We start from the raw sequence: 16,550 nt of genomic DNA on the forward strand, positions 1-16,550 counted from the left end.
GACCATCAAAAGAGCCATATATGGCTCGCGAGCCATAGGTTCCCGACCCCTGTACTAGAGGTTTATTTTGTCAATTTGTAGATAAAAACAAATGTCTTTTCCAATGAAATGAAATATCAAGTACATCGATTTAACCCTGGTGCTGTCTTGTGGGGTCCAGATGACCCAACCCCCAACGTTAATCCGGACCCCACAAGACAGTACGCTGAAGAAGCAGATACCTGTCATGTGGGGTCTAGATGACCCCACTAGACAGTGCTCTGAACCTTTTTTCTCCAATGATTTGTGATCTTCATGGATTACATGAAATCTTTCCACCTTTATCCACCTTTGTCATAGTAGAGAGAACACGTCATTTTGACCCCACCCTTGATGAAGATAGCACAAGGGTTAAAGGGGGACTTTAATGTACACAATGGGTCTAATCTATAATAATTATTTTAATAATTTTAGGGCAAACTCTAAAAAGACTAAATTCATCACCTTTGTTCTTTTTTCTCAAACAGAAAAAAAATTTCAACAAAGCCAGCTGCAATAATGAGAATATTAGCAGGGAGCAGCACACTAAAGGTTGGAGAAGGTCATGTGACGTACATTTATTATGACAAGATGGCACTATGTCCCATTTCAGATGAAAACGGTTTCAAGGTTTTTTGAGATGGCTGGTCAGCGTTTGACAGAAAAGACAAAAACAGTGAAGGAGTAGTGAGCACACTGTAAACTGTAACTTTCTTCATGATGGACTCTTGTTGTCAAGATCCCACTTCCTTAAAGAACAACATAAAACAGAACCCACTTTTAATAGAACATCAGCTGCTTAGTCCCCTTGTTGGGAGCAAACATAGTCTTCTATAGTTTTTTACACCAACAAACACATGTTTTAACATTTTCTTTCTTAATCCTTTCAGATGTTTTGGTCGGATTCGTTGTCTTCAGAAAACTGAGTCAAAGGCTCAAAAGAGTCTAAGTGATTTCTAAGGTTAGACCGGGTGCAAAAACCAAGTGGTTTTGGTGTTGAAGGCCTGGACTTTTAACTGACCTGAAAGTTTCTTAGATCGCAGATGGACTGAATCCGCCTGTTTGCTTGTTGTTTACTGGGTTTGCTTGGTCTGCCCATTGAAAGGTGCTGTGGAAAACAAACCGCCTTTCCTATCGTCCCCTGAGACGACCTCTGTTGTCAACCGGAGCTTCGCCGAATTCGATCGGAAACGTTAGAACTTGTTAAGTCGGGTAAAGCCCTCTGTTTTGGCCTTTTTTTGCTCATCTTTTCAGTCCAACTCTGATCTCATTAGCATGTTTTTCTATTTTACACTGTCTTCTCATTTTGTCTTGCAGTCTTTTCCTCCCCTCTCTTTTATTCACATTACATGCTCATTTCCATATGCTAATTAATGAATAATCACCTGGGTACATTCATGTGCAAATTCAAATATATGTATTAAACGACAGGGTAAATTATTCTGAGTCCAATGGTGTAAAACAACCTTACAGAATTAGCTTTGGATATCAATTTGCATGTAGTTTGTTCTAATAGGCTTCATTTCTAATTTGTAGAAAGTGGAGTAACTTTGACACAAAGATAAACACCAATTATGGTTTAGTAGGCAATATCCTCTAATGAATATGAAGAGGTTGGCGTGGAGGAGGAAGAGGGGAGAGGCCTTGTGTTTGCAGAGCTGGCAGGCTGGTGAACGGTGTGTCGGAGTGGTGCTTGTGATTAAAGTGATCTGTCAAAGTGGGCGTGCAGACACGTCAAACTGTGTATGAAGGAGCAACAACTACAGAGAAGTTTGGGACATTTGTTATCAGGGAAATCATTTCTGTTTCTGAACCCTAAAGCATCTGCAGGGAAGGCGGACTAAAGCAAAGGAGGAGTGTGGAGACATGGCGAAAACAATAATCCATGTTTCGCTTTTTTGAATAATTCGTCTTCTGAAAAGGATTTTTTTTTCGTGCTTTATTCAGAGCTGTTTGAACAAAGATCGCCTGGTCAGAGTTATAGCTTTCTTTGGAATGACTAGAATCACCATTTGCTTGATGTCAATCAAATTTAATGTCCGATAAATTAAGAAAATAACTTTTTTTTTCATTAGAATGGTATTATCCACTCACTGTGGAAAGCTTCTTGTTGTATTTCAGAGATGAGGGCACAGACACTGTTTTTCCTTTTTAATCTAATGTGATTGAACTGAAGCCTCGATGGCGTTGACAGGGGCCTTTGTGTGCGTGTGTGGTGTCTATAGGTGTGTGTAAGTGTGTGTTGAAGGGAATTTGTGTTTAATTATTGAACTAATGGGAAATAAGGTCAGTAAATCTTTCCATTAATCCGTTTTTTACTGAATGCTGTGTGTCTCTGATGGCCAACGACACAGATACTGCTTTGGTTCGTTCAAACTGATCTCTAAGCAAAAAAGACATAAATAAAAAGAACACTTTTGAAATGTGACCACTTTATGTCAAGTCCAATCAAAAGACGATTAAGATATTCCTAATCTGGATTTAGGGACAGCAGGATTGGAGCAGATCTGCAATGACTCATGGGATTCCTGCAACATTTAAAATAAAGTTCTGCTTTTGGCTCTGTTCATATCAAACAGGATTTCATGAAAATCTCAAATTAACCATTTTAAATGAACAACTCAGCCCCCAAATTTTTCTCCTCTAAAGTCAAACTCTAAGTAAGCCCCTTTTTGAAAAGTTTGAGTCAAGTCTGGAGTCAGTCAGAGCCAGACCCAGAGCTGGGTTCTGTACTCAGGTCTGCGGTCCTCAGTCCTCAGCTCTGCTTGTTTTTACCTGTGAGGGACGGCGGCGAGCCCACCGGGGTGGAGGGGTTGGAGGGGAAGCTGTTGTTTGTGTGATCTGGAGAGTAGATCTGGGAAGAAGGGGGAGATTTTGGGAAGAGTCAGAAACCATAGCTGGACGTACCTGGAGCAAATGATGGAGGTGTTGAGCAGAACGCGGAGTGTCGGTGCTGTAACTTACCGACGCGAGTGCTTTCCCTAAGGCATCTCCTGTTTGGGAGCTGCTGGCTGCTCCACTCTGTGCTCGGTTAGCTGTGACACACACACACACACGCACAAACACACACACAGGGGAAAAGGCTGATGTATTCTTGTGAAAAACAGTTGTTCGCTGCGTTTTTAATTATTCATCGGTTCCAGTGGCACAAGGTGATCATTAAAAGAGAGAATTACAGCCTCCACTGTGGAAAACAAGAAAGTGAGTCCAACATTTTGAAATTCTATTGGTTGTTGTGATTCCTTTTAGCTCATGATTTAGTCAGGGTGACTCACTTCTTTATGAATTGGTTGTTTCCACAGGAAACTAGGTGACAGGACTGAGAGACAGGTACCTCCATTCACAGCTCTCCTTCCTGACAGAACGCCACTGTGAATGTTAGCTTGATGGGTTTCACACACTCAAAGAGGAGGGATGTGACCTCACAGGAGAAGCCCCCCTGCTCTCCTGACCATTGACTGTATGAGAGAGCTGGACTGACTGACCCCTCCCCCCTGGCGTTCCAAACAGGAAGTCCCTGCCGGTTCCAAGAATCCCACAGACTTCTATAGAGAACTGCACAGCTGTTACTCAGAAGGACCATTCTTGCTCTGATACCTTTTCTAAAAATGTTCTTAATAATCCTTTTTTATTTCATGATATTTTGGCTTTATTGGACATTATTTAAGTTTTAAACTGACCAATCAGATGTCTCAATAAAAGAAGGTGCATTCGCATCAAATGTTTGGTTGACAGGCCCAAGCCTGCTTTCCAATAAGCTCACTTCTGATTGGTGGAAGTGGTTGCCATAGAAATTGGACCAATCACTGCTTACTGATGTCATCTGATTCCAATATGGGAACATCCGTATTGCGAAAAAATGCGACAGAATTGACATAGATAGATAGATAGATAGATAGATAGATAGATAGATAGATAGATAGATAGATAGATAGATAGATAGATAGATAGATAGATAGATAGATAGATAGATAGATAGATAGATAGATAGATAGATAGATAGATAGATAGATAGATAGATAGATAGATAGATAGATAGATAGATAGATAGATAGATAGATAGATAGATAGATAGATAGATAGATAGATATTCCTTTATTAGTCCCACGATGGGGAAATTTCCTTATTACTTATTTCCTAATTGCCTTATTGACATCACTTGGTTGGAGCCATTTTCTGTGGATGACGCCACACTTGCTCACTCCAGTTCTCCGATACAGTCAATGCTCCTGGCGTGATCTCCGCTCATCTCTGCTGAAAGTTCCCTCCCAAGCCCAAACTCCACAATCCACCTCAAATGAATCCATTACTGAGATTGGCAGCGCTGGGCTATGCTGAACTGTAGCAAAAAGGCCGACAGACAGCAGGCAGCATATGTTTGGAGGCTAAAGCCCCCCGTCTCACTCATGACACACCACTGGCCCCGTAAACCATCCACAGGATTACTGCTCCACACACAAACCCTGATCGTAGCTTGATGCCTAATTGAAAACACATGCAGGAAAAATCTTTTTCATAAATGAAAGCTTACAGCCACAGAGGGGAGAGCACTCTGAGGATGAAGCGGGTGTTTTTGTTGCTTTTCCTCTCTATCCTGCTTCTCTTCAAAGGGAGCCTTCTTATTTGAAATGGCAAATCAAAGCATTATGAAATCTTTCTGGGTTTTTTTGATGTCCATGCCTCTTTCAAAGCATGGCGGAACACTTCTGTTTCCATCTGACACTAGGATGCTCTGCATTCAACATATAGAGGGTTAATTCACGCAAAGCGTATCCGTTAAGATCTTTGTTCCTTCATCACAATCACAGAGGAGGATGTAAAGTGTTTCTGGGATGGATCAGCGTCTCCACAGCTCCTCCTCTGCAGAGGAAGGCGAGGAGGAGACAAAGCTGTAAACAATCATAGTCAACAACAAACAACGGCACTTTTATAACCGCTCCCTCTTGTGTATACATGCTCTCTGGTTTGTTTGTGGTTCCACGAACTGTTGGAGGTCTTTAAAATGCAAAGTTCCATGCTGGTGCATTGTTGAAGTTCTGGCTCCACTTTTATTTTTTTCCCTGTTTCACTTCAAACAAAGGCCAAGTAACATCTTATTATGTGACGTGTAGTGAGAGTAGAGAGCAGGTGGAGGAACATCTACAGAGGTGAAGCTTTGCTCTGTAAATGAAATGCAAGAATGAAAAGAAAAGGTGTGGTGAGAGCAGCCATGTTAGTTTAGAGACAGGAAGCAGAGCTGGAGGCAGCAGAGATGAAGATGCTGAGCTTCTCTTTGGGACCAGGATGGATCAGGAATGAATCCATCAGAGATCACAGTAGATGTTCTGGAGATCCAGGCAGATGTTTGGACAAAATGACAGGAGGAACAGTGAGGATGTTAGAAAAAATATGCTGAGGTTGGAGCTACCAGGAAAAAGGGAAGCCCAAAGAGAAGGTTTGTGGATGTGGTGAAAGGAAACACGACATATAGTTCCTGTTTGAGAGGAGCATAGAAATGCAGAAGATCGAGACGGTAGAGGCAGGTGACTGTGGTTACCCCTAGAGCCGTCTGTGGTCAGGATTTCTTTTTCAATCGATGGACTTCTAACAGGGAGCAAAAACAAAACTGAACTCTCAAAAAGGTCAAAGACATAACTGCCATCAAACTAACCCCCCACCCCAACTGCCTCTTCTTCTGCCAAGTTGAAACGAAATGACAGAAAAGTGCCCAACTCGTAAACTTAAGACAAAAACTCCTGATGAGTTGAAATGTTTAAAATCGAATCGATCTGTTAAAGACAAACAAATCAAAAAACAAACAGCAAATGATGAACATTTATTTATGTACAAAAAAAAATAATCTAAAGACAAAAGAGGAAGATCTGAACTTTTAATGTTGGAACTGTAAAGCAGAGCTTTGAAAGTCAGAAGTAAAAGTCATGGTCGATGTTTAGGTCTTCCCGTAAGACAGGTCACGTTTCCGTCCCGCACTCGGTCTCATTTGTGAGGTGAGGTGTTTTTTTGTCACATCCAACAGGTGAGTCACAGTTTCAGGTCCACACTTGTGTCTCTTTCTGAGTGAAAAACATGGTTTGGTGATGTTTGGAAAGGCAAAAACGGCCCTCAGCCATAAACTGAAGTCTAATCCTTCAAATGTTGAACAAACCCAACTGAAGCAGAGCTCAGTTTTAGTTGGAGTCAAAGGAAAACACTCTGTTTTCTATCAGAAGTGGGGGAGAGTATAAAAGTGGGTCTTGACAGCCAGAGTCCAGAACTTTTAAGTCTAGGTCGGACCTCAAAACCGGAGAAAGAACCAGACGGTTGCAGACACAGGTGTCTTACCCATGACGCTGTCTGTGCCGTTGGTGGGGGCTGTACAAGAGGCAGTGCTGTAGTGATTGGCGCCTCCCCCCCCACCTCCTCCTCTGTGGAAGCTGGACATCGGGGGAAGGCTAGAGTTGATATCTGCAGATGAATGCGAAGGGTAGCTCTGCAGAAAGACAAATGCAGACAGAGGAAACTTCAGGCAGACAGATCTGAAGTTCTCCCTGGAGGAGACGCAGAATGACGAAAACTTTCTGAGGCTCGTCCTGAGCTGGTACTTCTGCTCACCAGTCTGTCGTGAGGATGAATCCCGCAGTAGGACGAGCTCTGGGTGGAGCTGTGGGCCGAGTTCCCGCCTGCTAGCATGCTGCCATGGTAACCCTGCTGGCTCATACTGCTGCTACTGCTGCTCCAGGGGTCGCCGCTGTGGTGACCATCTTCAGCCAGAAAAAGAGGTGCCAGTTAGGTTTTGCTTTGGTTGGCTGACAGTTAGCAACGGTCGGTGTTAGCTCACTTGTTGATAGTTTTGCTATTCTCTTATTCTCAACCTGTTTTTGATGGACAGCGGCGTGCCAGTGTAGGTACCAAACTGTTTAGGGGATTGCGACTAATGATGACGTCACACTATTCAACTGGCTGTACGTTGGTTCGATGACGTGTAAGATAGTGATTGGTCCGGAGAAATTACGGTACGGTACAAGGGTTTACACGCTAATACGGTTCTATGACCTGTAATCAGCCCTTTTGTTTTGTCTGGACACAACTGGTAACCCAAATTCACATGATTGTTTACACAGTTTATCTGGACTGTTCATTCAAAAGCTAACACACCGTCCCATGGCCGCTCCTCTGCTTGGAGACACAAATGCTGTCCGAATCTACAATTCCAAAATCCAGCGCCCTGGAAATTTTCCAGAAGTCTCTGCGAAAAACTAGTGCATGGATGCTCACTGATTTGGCGAATATAGACCACAATGCATTGCGTCGGATCGTTTTTTGTTACCAAAGAAAAATGCATTTAAATGTGTTTTTTTAATAAACCATCAATGATTTATCTTCAGAAGACAGTGGACTCATAAATAATCGTCACAAAATGCTCATATTAATTAGATTTTAACTTCGTGAAATCGATGACGTCATAACTGCCGTTAAAAAAAAAAGTAATGAGCGTTGTGTCTGAATTGCTTTTAAAATTCACGGCACTACATAGTGCTGCTCTATATATTTTTTAGTAGTTAGGGGTTAAGGACGTCCCTCCACACATGTACGGTATGTGGACAAACACAACTGTGTCAGATAACAGAAGAACCTAAGAAGTCAGCCACTGATCTTTTTCCAAAGTGGTTTGTTAAAAAAACTCTATAAACATGAGAAAATGTAGAGCCCGAGCAGATCTTCACACTACGTAGTTTGTCCCAGTGGGGTTACTGTAGTGTGACGTCATCATTAGTGTCCGAACAGTTTTGGTACCTACACCGGCTGCTCCTTCTTGGACTGTCCAAGTCAAGGACAGGGAGGGTGTCTAAGTGGGCGTTTGTGTTGGTACCTGGCATGAAGAAGGAACTTGGGAAGCCAGCGCTTGGGGGTTTGGAGGAGGGATAACCCGGTGAGTCCCTGTTGTAGTCGGCTGTGCTGGCAGATGGAGCGTACACCTGCAGAACACAAAAGCCAAATGTTGGGAAAAAGTCTCCACCTTTCCATCGTCTCAACTCTTTGAGGCTCGACATGTTTGGAGATGTTTGCAGCAGCCTTCTCCAGAAAGAGCAGCTCTTCTGTTCTTCAAACTTCCAGCAGATAAATGATCAGCTGGACGTTTGAAGAAAAAATGTGAATGCCGAAATAATAGACATACTGCTTTTCTTGTTTTTGTGCACTGAAGATATGTTACCAGTATGTTTCTAATAAAACGGTTCTTTTCCCTGAAACTATAATTGTTCATTGTTTCATGACTTCAATTTTTCTTTTTTAGTTAATAATGATTCCACATCTATGGGAAAAAAGTTATTTTAAAAACATTTTTTGGAGACAGCTGTAAATCTGCTTTCACATAACTTTACAGGGATACTTTTGACAAAAAATAGGTGTAATTCCTCACAACCACATGAACACATCTGGTCTTTTCGCCCAAATCAAACCAAAAGTGATGAGCAGGAATGCTTCTGCCCTTTTGTTGAAGCCGCTGAGATGCAGGAAAGTGAAACCGCAGGTTTTCTGAGGGGCACCATCCTACAAACACAACCAGCGGCCTTCAGGGAGACGACGCCGTTCCCAAGCAGCTCTCAACCAGAACTCCTACGTTTGCTCGTGCTTTCAGCTGCGACTCGCCGCTGCATGCGAGCATAGCGTGCAAACCTCCAGCCATGACGCTAGCTCGCTCGGCATGACGCAAACCCCGGAACAGCTGTTGAGCTGTTGGAGTGCTCTTCTGACTCCCCCCCTCTTCTGAGTCCCACACAAACGCTGCATTAAACGAGGACAATGCCACGCAGCTTCCTCTCATCTACCTTGATCCTGAACTGAAGACACGTGTTGCTTTGTTACCTTCAGAGTCAACACATCTGGATGAAAAACAGCTGTGCCTTAAACAGTCTGTTGATAAAACACATCAGGAGAAAAAGACAAGGATAAACCAAAAAGGACACTGGGAGGGGGGGGTTTGAAAAAAGTCTCATCCCGCTTCCCACACTGCACGGATTTATTAAAAACAGAAAACAGCTTAAAGTGGTCTCGGTTAAATAAAAAGCTCATGAATCTTCCTCGGAGAGGACTTCTCCCATCATTTCTAATTTCCTTAAACTGTGTTCTTCTGTAAGTTGCTCAAACTCAAAGCTTTACAGGCTTCCCAACCAGAACATCTCTAGTTTTAGTGGTCTGCGCTTGATTTCAGAAGAGTTGTGTTATTCTGACCGCCGCAGCCTCGGCTCGGAGCGGGTCAAGGGTGAGGTGAAAGCTGCCCACCACCACAAAGAGCTTCACTCACGTCTGCTGTGGACGACAGAAACAGCTCCGGCTTCTCCATCACACGTTCACAAACGTTCGTGAAGAGCATCACCCTTCCAAAAATGTTTTGAGAGACAGACACGTTCCAGCAGACAATCAAGCACAGCTAGTGAGCGCGGAAAGGCCAGATAGTGGCTGTTGAGTCTTTACTTTGTAAACCAAGTCAAGGACAGGCACCAACACCGCCCAAAAAGCCCAAACAGGCAGGACTTTTGACATCAGGGAAGATCAGAAACTGTGGGAATCCAACTGGACCGTGGATACAACTGCAACAACACACACCTACACATGCATTTGGAAGCTGGGGTGGTTGATGAGAGAGCCAGATGTAACGTGGAAGGAAGCACTAATCAGCAGGGATGGGCTGCTACCTTCCCACAATGCACCTTGCATGACTGTAAGTGTACAAGTCCCTCACACACACACACACACACACACACCCACACACACACACACACACACACACACACAAACGGGGTCTGCAGATGTCATTAGGGCTGAACTATAACCTGCGTTGACTTTCTCCTCCACTTTTCCTTTGAGGACTTTGTGCTCTGAACTGAAAACCACATTTACTGACCCCAAGCCTTCACACAAACACAACACTCTGCTGCTCACACGCACAAACCGTGTTGAAAATACCCCATGTCTCATGCATTGCACGCATATTTTCCCGCTGAACCTGTTGTTAGCCTGGTGAGGAAAAGCCTGGATTTGTGTGTGTTTGTGCGCGTGCAGACAGAGAGGAACAGGTGCAGAGGGTGTTGGAGTCTAAAGAATGCAGGGACGGCCTCACTTCCTGCCGTCACAGGCGTGCAAGTGTCAGCATTCCCACAGTTCTCTGGAAGACCTACAGTCTGAGAGAAACCCTCAGCGAAGCTTTAATGTTGCTGCACAAACCTCACAAACACAAACGACGGACAGTTTTCCTCATCTGCACAAAAAACCTTCTCAATTTTAACTCAAAAATCTCAATCAATCCACATTTAGAAAATTTCTGTTCGTGTTTAACATACTAATAAAAAAAGAAAACTTTTTCTATTTTACAATCAAAATGAGAAAAAAAAAGATACATTAAAACCGTAAAAAATTGTAACAACAATAAAAAAGCCACTGTAAATGTTAATAAATGTTAAGAAAAAACACAATTTTAAATCTGTAGAAAAATTGATGCTGAAATAAAAGTCTCATTTCTGAATTATTTAAAAACACAGTTGATCAAAACATAAAACTTTAGGAAGAACTTTAGAAGATGAATTAACTAAAAAATAAGACAAACTCAAGGAAGGAACATAAGGCGATAAAACAGAGGATCAGACACAAACATCTGAAATCATGGACTGAAGCTACAAACATGGCAAACCCGATGTTCTGCTCCCATTCTGATTCAAATGTTCATGTCCATTTCTTTAAATGGCAGCAAACACAAACACAGGCTCACTGTTTTGGACATTTCTGTATTTATTTTGAAGTGCAGAGCGTTCTTCTTCCACTCAAATGTCCTCTAATACCACATTCTCCTAACTTCAATAAATGATACAAAAAAAGAGTCTAACGCATTTTGTTTCTGTAAAATTAAATCGTTTTTTTGTACAAAGCCCTAGTGAGTTCATGAAAGAGGAAACAAAAAGACCTAAAGAGGAAATCCTTATCACAGAACTACAAGTAACTAAAAGAAACCAAATCAATAAAATTGAAGTGGAAGCACAGATTCTCCTGCCGTTCTTCCTCCACTGGAGACTTTATTCTGACAGATTCTGGTCCTTGAAAACAGAGAAAAGCAGTTTCCTTCTTCATCCCCAGTAAACTAGACCTCAGATAAACACAGCGGTCTGCAGGTGACCCAAGGGGAGGTTTCTCCTGCTCCTCTCACTGTGTACCCCAGCATGAAATCCCCACTGAGCCGGTCACTGTAGCGGCCCTCTGCTGCACCTGAGGAGGACAGCAAACTGCCCCAAGTCTAGGGTTCCAACCACCAGTTCTGAACGCAGACAAAGCCATGACGCTGATGCACGATGCAAGATGATGCATGATGCAAGCTTCATGTGTCCACGAAGAAAATATGTTCCTCCCAGAAGACATGGAAGGTAGTGCAAAGTGATGATCAATGGAAGAAAACGGACAGAATTCAGAGAAGTGGATCTCCAACCGCTGGCGGTTTCACCGTCTTCACAGGACATGAAACAGCGCAGCCACATTCCACCTAGAAATGATTCCTCATGGAGCTGACAACACGCTCCAAAAATGTCAATGCAGAAGCCATCTGCAGAACACGGACGTGAACCCAACACTCGCACAATTCCAAAAACACAATAAGAACAACTCCGGCAAGATTTATTCTTAACTTCATGAAAGACAGGAATCCTGAAATACAAGTGTACTCAGAAGAACTCTGTCATTTTAAAATGCTATATTCAACACATATGCAAAGTGGGTGGGATTCCTTCCACTCCCTTTCAAGCAATATTTATTAATGTCTAATTATCCTAAGTTTGATTAGTTATTGTATGAATGTATAACTGATGATTGTATTGTTTTTCTGTTTTATTTCTATTTGATTGCTTGAAATAAACCATTTTTAAAAAAAAGTGCTAAATTGCTGATTTGTCACCACGAATCTGGAAAAGTCTAAGAAACATAGCAGCAAATTGTTCCAAGACAATGATAAATCTTGGATTAAACGCTGTAAATGTCAGAAGTATTGGCTCCCATGTTCCAATTCTTTGTTGTAGCAGCTAGGTTTTCATTTTGATGTGACGCAGCAGTGTGAGTAAAATGAGTTAACCCATAAGAACCAATCTGTGTAACAGAAAAATATCAGAAATAGCTTTTGTGGTCCACTAGGTTTGTGGTTAAAAACACATCGTTTTATTTTTAAGAAAAAAATGGGTCTGGGTTTTTATGGGTTAAGAAAAGATCTCTATCAGTCCAAACTGGAAAAGGACCCCCATCTTTTTTGTCTTTGCTAAAACACGCCTGCTAAAAAGGTCATCCGTCGTCTCTCCATGTCCAAAAATCTCAGACAGGACAAACAATTTCATCCAGTTTCTTTTTTATACAAATAAACAATCGTGAACCCGTCAGAAAATACTGGTACGGGTGAGAACCTCCAGCTTCTCTTTCAGGACTCACTATTTCAAATATTGTGACGAGTTTCCAACTCAAATCCCAAGGAAGCACTATTCCCCACATGGTTAATCTAGAAAGTGACCTTTAACCTGGCTGAGTTGACTAAAGAGGCTTGTCTTTCTTCCTCAGCCTGTTTGTTTTTCTAACCAAAATTTGAATGTTGGGATGCATTTGAACACCGATACATTAAGACATGAACACACATTGAATTAGTGCTCAATCTACCATTTATTTTGCTTGTTCATCAACCTATCAATTCTTTTTTCAGTTACTTAATTAGACATGAATTCTGTGAAAGAATATCTATCGTTTTAAAGCACATCAGCTTAATGATGCATATGAAAGGATCTTTTACTTCAGAAAATTGATTCAGCCTTTCTAATTCACAGGATCCGACTGCATTAATACCCCCCCCCATAAAGAATTTTGTTGTCACTGAAGTGCTCTCTCGAGGTGTTCAAGGACAGCAATCCTCCAGGGTTTGAGTCATGAATATAAAGGAAATGTTTACTCAGATCTCTTTGACACTAACTGGATAAACAAACATGGAGAGTCCAGGTGGAAAATCAAGGAGCAGACGGCATCCTCCCAGTATTCACTGGATTCCGTACACTTCCCACTTCACATTCTGGGACACATTTGTCTCTGTGTGGTCTGCGGAAGGGCACGAAGATGAGAAAATGCTGTTGAGATGTTTGGAGGGTTAGTCAGCCTGCAGCGTCACACTTTAATGTTAGCAGTGGCACGCTAACATTAAACTGTAACAACTGCAGAGGTAAATGTTCTTCACTGTGAGATTGACCTCCATGGATATCTGTCTAACGGGATCCACTTTATGAACACTTCTCGACAAACAGACACCATTTTTAGGTTTGGATTTCTCTGGGCCCTTTCATGATTGCAGTTTTCATGCAATGTGTCTGAGTCAACTTGAAATCATCCAAAGCAGGGGGGTATTCCAGAAAGCAGGTTATGTGAGTTACCAGGGTAAGTTTGAGGCTAAGGAAGTTGATAACCTCAGTTTTCGGTTCCAGAAACAGAGGTATGTTTCAGGGTATGTCAAGTTGCAATGGCAACTCATGCTCTGAACATAACCTGGTCTGGAGCAGGTTTAGTTGAAGGTTAGTTAGTTTACAGAGAGGTGAAGCAGCAAGGCGTGTCCATTTGAAGATGATTTAGTGGATGAAGAAGCTCAGATAATACATTTTCCACCGTGAGAGGGTGATAAGACCACATATGGATGTTGGAAAGAGAAACATTTTACTTTGATCTAACTTAATTATTTGCTTCAGTTAAGATAAATCAATTCTTTTTTGTTAAGTCAGCTTAAAAATAACACGTAGTTATCAGACATTTATTTTACTTTCATTCAAATTAATTCAATTAAGTAGGTGTAAATTTGGTGCTGCTGTTAGATCGGTACCGCAAGGAACTGTGGGATACCATTCCCTTTGCCTGTCTGGACGGATTTGGGTTTAAGTGTGGGTTTTTGACCAAATGTGTTTAGTTGTTTTACTGTGTTTTGTCTATTTATTTGTCCTCTTATGTTTAATTCTTTCTGCACCATGAGTGAGAGGGTGATGAGTTTATTTAGCACCACTTGTGCTTTGTGGTGTAATGTTAAAGTTGGAGAAAATGGTAAATGTCATAACATTTCATCTTGTGAATCCATTTTGTTTCAATCATTTTATTGTTATAAAAATGAGTACCGTATATCTGCAGGCTCAAACTTAGACATATGACAGTTCAAGAAGTACAACAAATGAAGATGGAAAAACATTTAATTGAATTGGAGTAATATGACATTTAGTTAGATAAATATGTAAATTTGACTTGTAAGAAAAATATTGAGTTGTTACCAATTGAATTAATTCATTTAAGTTGATCCATTGAGAATGACTTACTGTACTTACTGTACTTGCCGTGCACGTGCATTAACCCAGGGTTACCAAGTTGAGCGTAATTACTCTAACTCATATCTGGCCTTTTGGAACCAACATACCCAGAGTAAGCAAATTCAGGCGGATTTCAGCCAGAGTTCAGGCTTAAAGTCAGGGTAGTTTAAACATGCTTCCTGGAATACCCTCCAGGGTGAGCCGGCGAGTTTAGGAGAGCGACCAGAAAAGACAAAGTGCTGTATGACGACAGGCACACGGAACAACATAGGAACCTTTTCTCTGCAGTCTCTCACTTGTAACTCAGTGACAGTAGTGGAAACGCTGGTGGGCCCTCCAGGGTTTCGTGCAAAAGAGAACGTGGAAAAGCAATAAACACAGCTGACTTAAATGCTACAAGTTGGATGCAGATGAAAAGACAGTAAACGGAAACAAAAGAAAGAAAAATGCAAAGACAGGAAGACAAGGGAGGCTTTAAGTCTTTGTCTCTGTGTTTGATGCCTCTTCTCACAGTATTTGTCTCCAAATGTGGGGAGCATCTGTTCATCTTTGCTGTCTCCACCTCTGCTCTGAAAAAAACAGAAGAAATGAGGCACGGCTCCTCCTCTTCCACGTCTCTCTCTGGAAACGTTGGTCGACTTTGATGGAAGTCTTCTAAATATTACAGTTTGTTTCCTGTCATTTAAAGGGCATTAGAATGGCCTGATTGTGTCCTCAAAGACATTCCCCAATCAGACGCTGAAACCCGTTTTTGATGCTCTCCGGCCTTCATGCCAAAAGCTGCTCACAGAGGCTAGACAGAAACAGCAAAAAGAGCAGCCTACAGAAATGTTACTCTCTTTAAATAGAGAACTAAAAAATTGTAGCACTTAGTCGTGGATTAAAAAAAAATATATATTAGGACTGTAGGAGTCTATAATAAGTCAAATGGAATTATGAAGACTGAAGTGTAACTTTGTGAATTTCAATTACCGTAAACCAGAATTATATGGCAGCAATACCTGCATTTGTGAGGTTAAGGGAGCACCAACATTTGCTTTAAAAAATTGTACTAAAAGTTAGGAAAAACAGATATGCCTAAAAGATTTAAAAAAGCCCTGAGAAGACAGATCCACTCAGAGGAAAATGGGATTTTTAACGTGTTCTTGTGGTATTTTTGTCATGATGGAGGAGAAATATAAAGACAACTGAGCTCAAAATTGCATTTCTGAGTATTCTTCAAATCATTTTGAATCAGGAGCAGACGAGAAAATACCGCTTGAGAAAGGTCCTATTTGTCACATAAAAAATATACTGGGCGCATTGACTATATATGAGACCTGGAGCGAGTGACTGTTGATTCTGGTTTCAACGTAATAAAATCAATTTAGAGGCAGATTTCTTGCGCACGGCTGTTGCCGTGTTGGAACCAGAAATCTTCAGTAAGCGCAGATTGGTCCGAGTCGGTCTGAGTCAGCGTTTCTATGGTAACCACTCTCACCAATCAGGAGTTGGAACACCCCTACCACTTGAAAGTAGGCAATCAAACGCTTCAAACCTTCAGTTCAGTTCAGTTTATAACTTGAATAACTTGCACTACAGAAAAAAATATTGAGAAAAAATACCAAGAACATGTTTTAAAAAACAGGTATTCTGTCCAACAGAATGTCTAACAGCTGGGGGATTTTTGGCTCCTTGGGACCAATGGGTACTTCCTGTTTGTAACACAAGGTTCGAGGCGTCACTCCGTCCGGTTTTCCTACACATTCAATGGCTGGACAAGCCATAAAGGTCCCTGCTCTGCTCTATTCTGATCATCCACCTGCAAACAAACAGATCCATGAACGTCTTTGTTTTGCTGGTCTGAGCTGGACTCTGGATCAGAACCTGACGGCCGGATAGCTACGATATTGCTGCCATTTGTGTTGCACCAGTGATGTGAGTTAGCTAGCGGGAGAGAGTGTAAACATATGGGTGATGGGAAGTGTGGGAGGGCTCACTCTCCCCACAACTGAGAGGTGAATTTCTAATGAACTCCTGCCGCTCTGCAGAAACTATGTCCTAGGAAACGACACAGGTTTTCAGATGTTGGTTAAAAACGGCACTAGCCCAATTAAAAGACCACCGGGAAGACTTTGAAAATATTTAAAAAGATGATGGGAGGGGGACTTTAAGAGTGTGACACAACAAGGTGGACTAGAGGCTGACGTTTTTTTCAATCCGCTG

General features: G+C 41.8%; 1 protein-coding gene across 17 annotated transcripts in view; it reads right to left on the reverse strand.

The window, feature by feature from the left end:
* tcf4 (transcription factor 4) overlaps nt 1–16,550 on the reverse strand; it is a 224,354-nt gene that overhangs the window by 30,004 nt on the left and 177,800 nt on the right. For 15 of the 17 annotated variants that reach the window (XM_078955583.1, XM_078955586.1, XM_020707913.3 and 12 more), the window contains 5 exons: nt 7,868–7,973; nt 6,610–6,758; nt 6,340–6,487; nt 2,983–3,053; nt 2,794–2,872 (listed from right to left, as the gene is read on the reverse strand). In XM_078955583.1, coding sequence (XP_078811709.1) covers nt 2,794–2,872; nt 2,983–3,053; nt 6,340–6,487; nt 6,610–6,758; nt 7,868–7,973 — 553 coding nt within the window. The remainder of the gene's footprint in view (nt 1–2,793; nt 2,873–2,982; nt 3,054–6,339; nt 6,488–6,609; nt 6,759–7,867; nt 7,974–16,550) is intronic. The other 2 variants (XM_020707915.3, XM_078955588.1) reach the window with 1 other exon arrangement.

Source organism: Oryzias latipes, chromosome 12 (genome assembly GCF_053564925.1).
Source record: "Oryzias latipes strain Hd-rR chromosome 12, Olatipes_Hd-rR_3.1".
NCBI lineage: Eukaryota > Metazoa > Chordata > Actinopteri > Beloniformes > Adrianichthyidae > Oryzias > Oryzias latipes.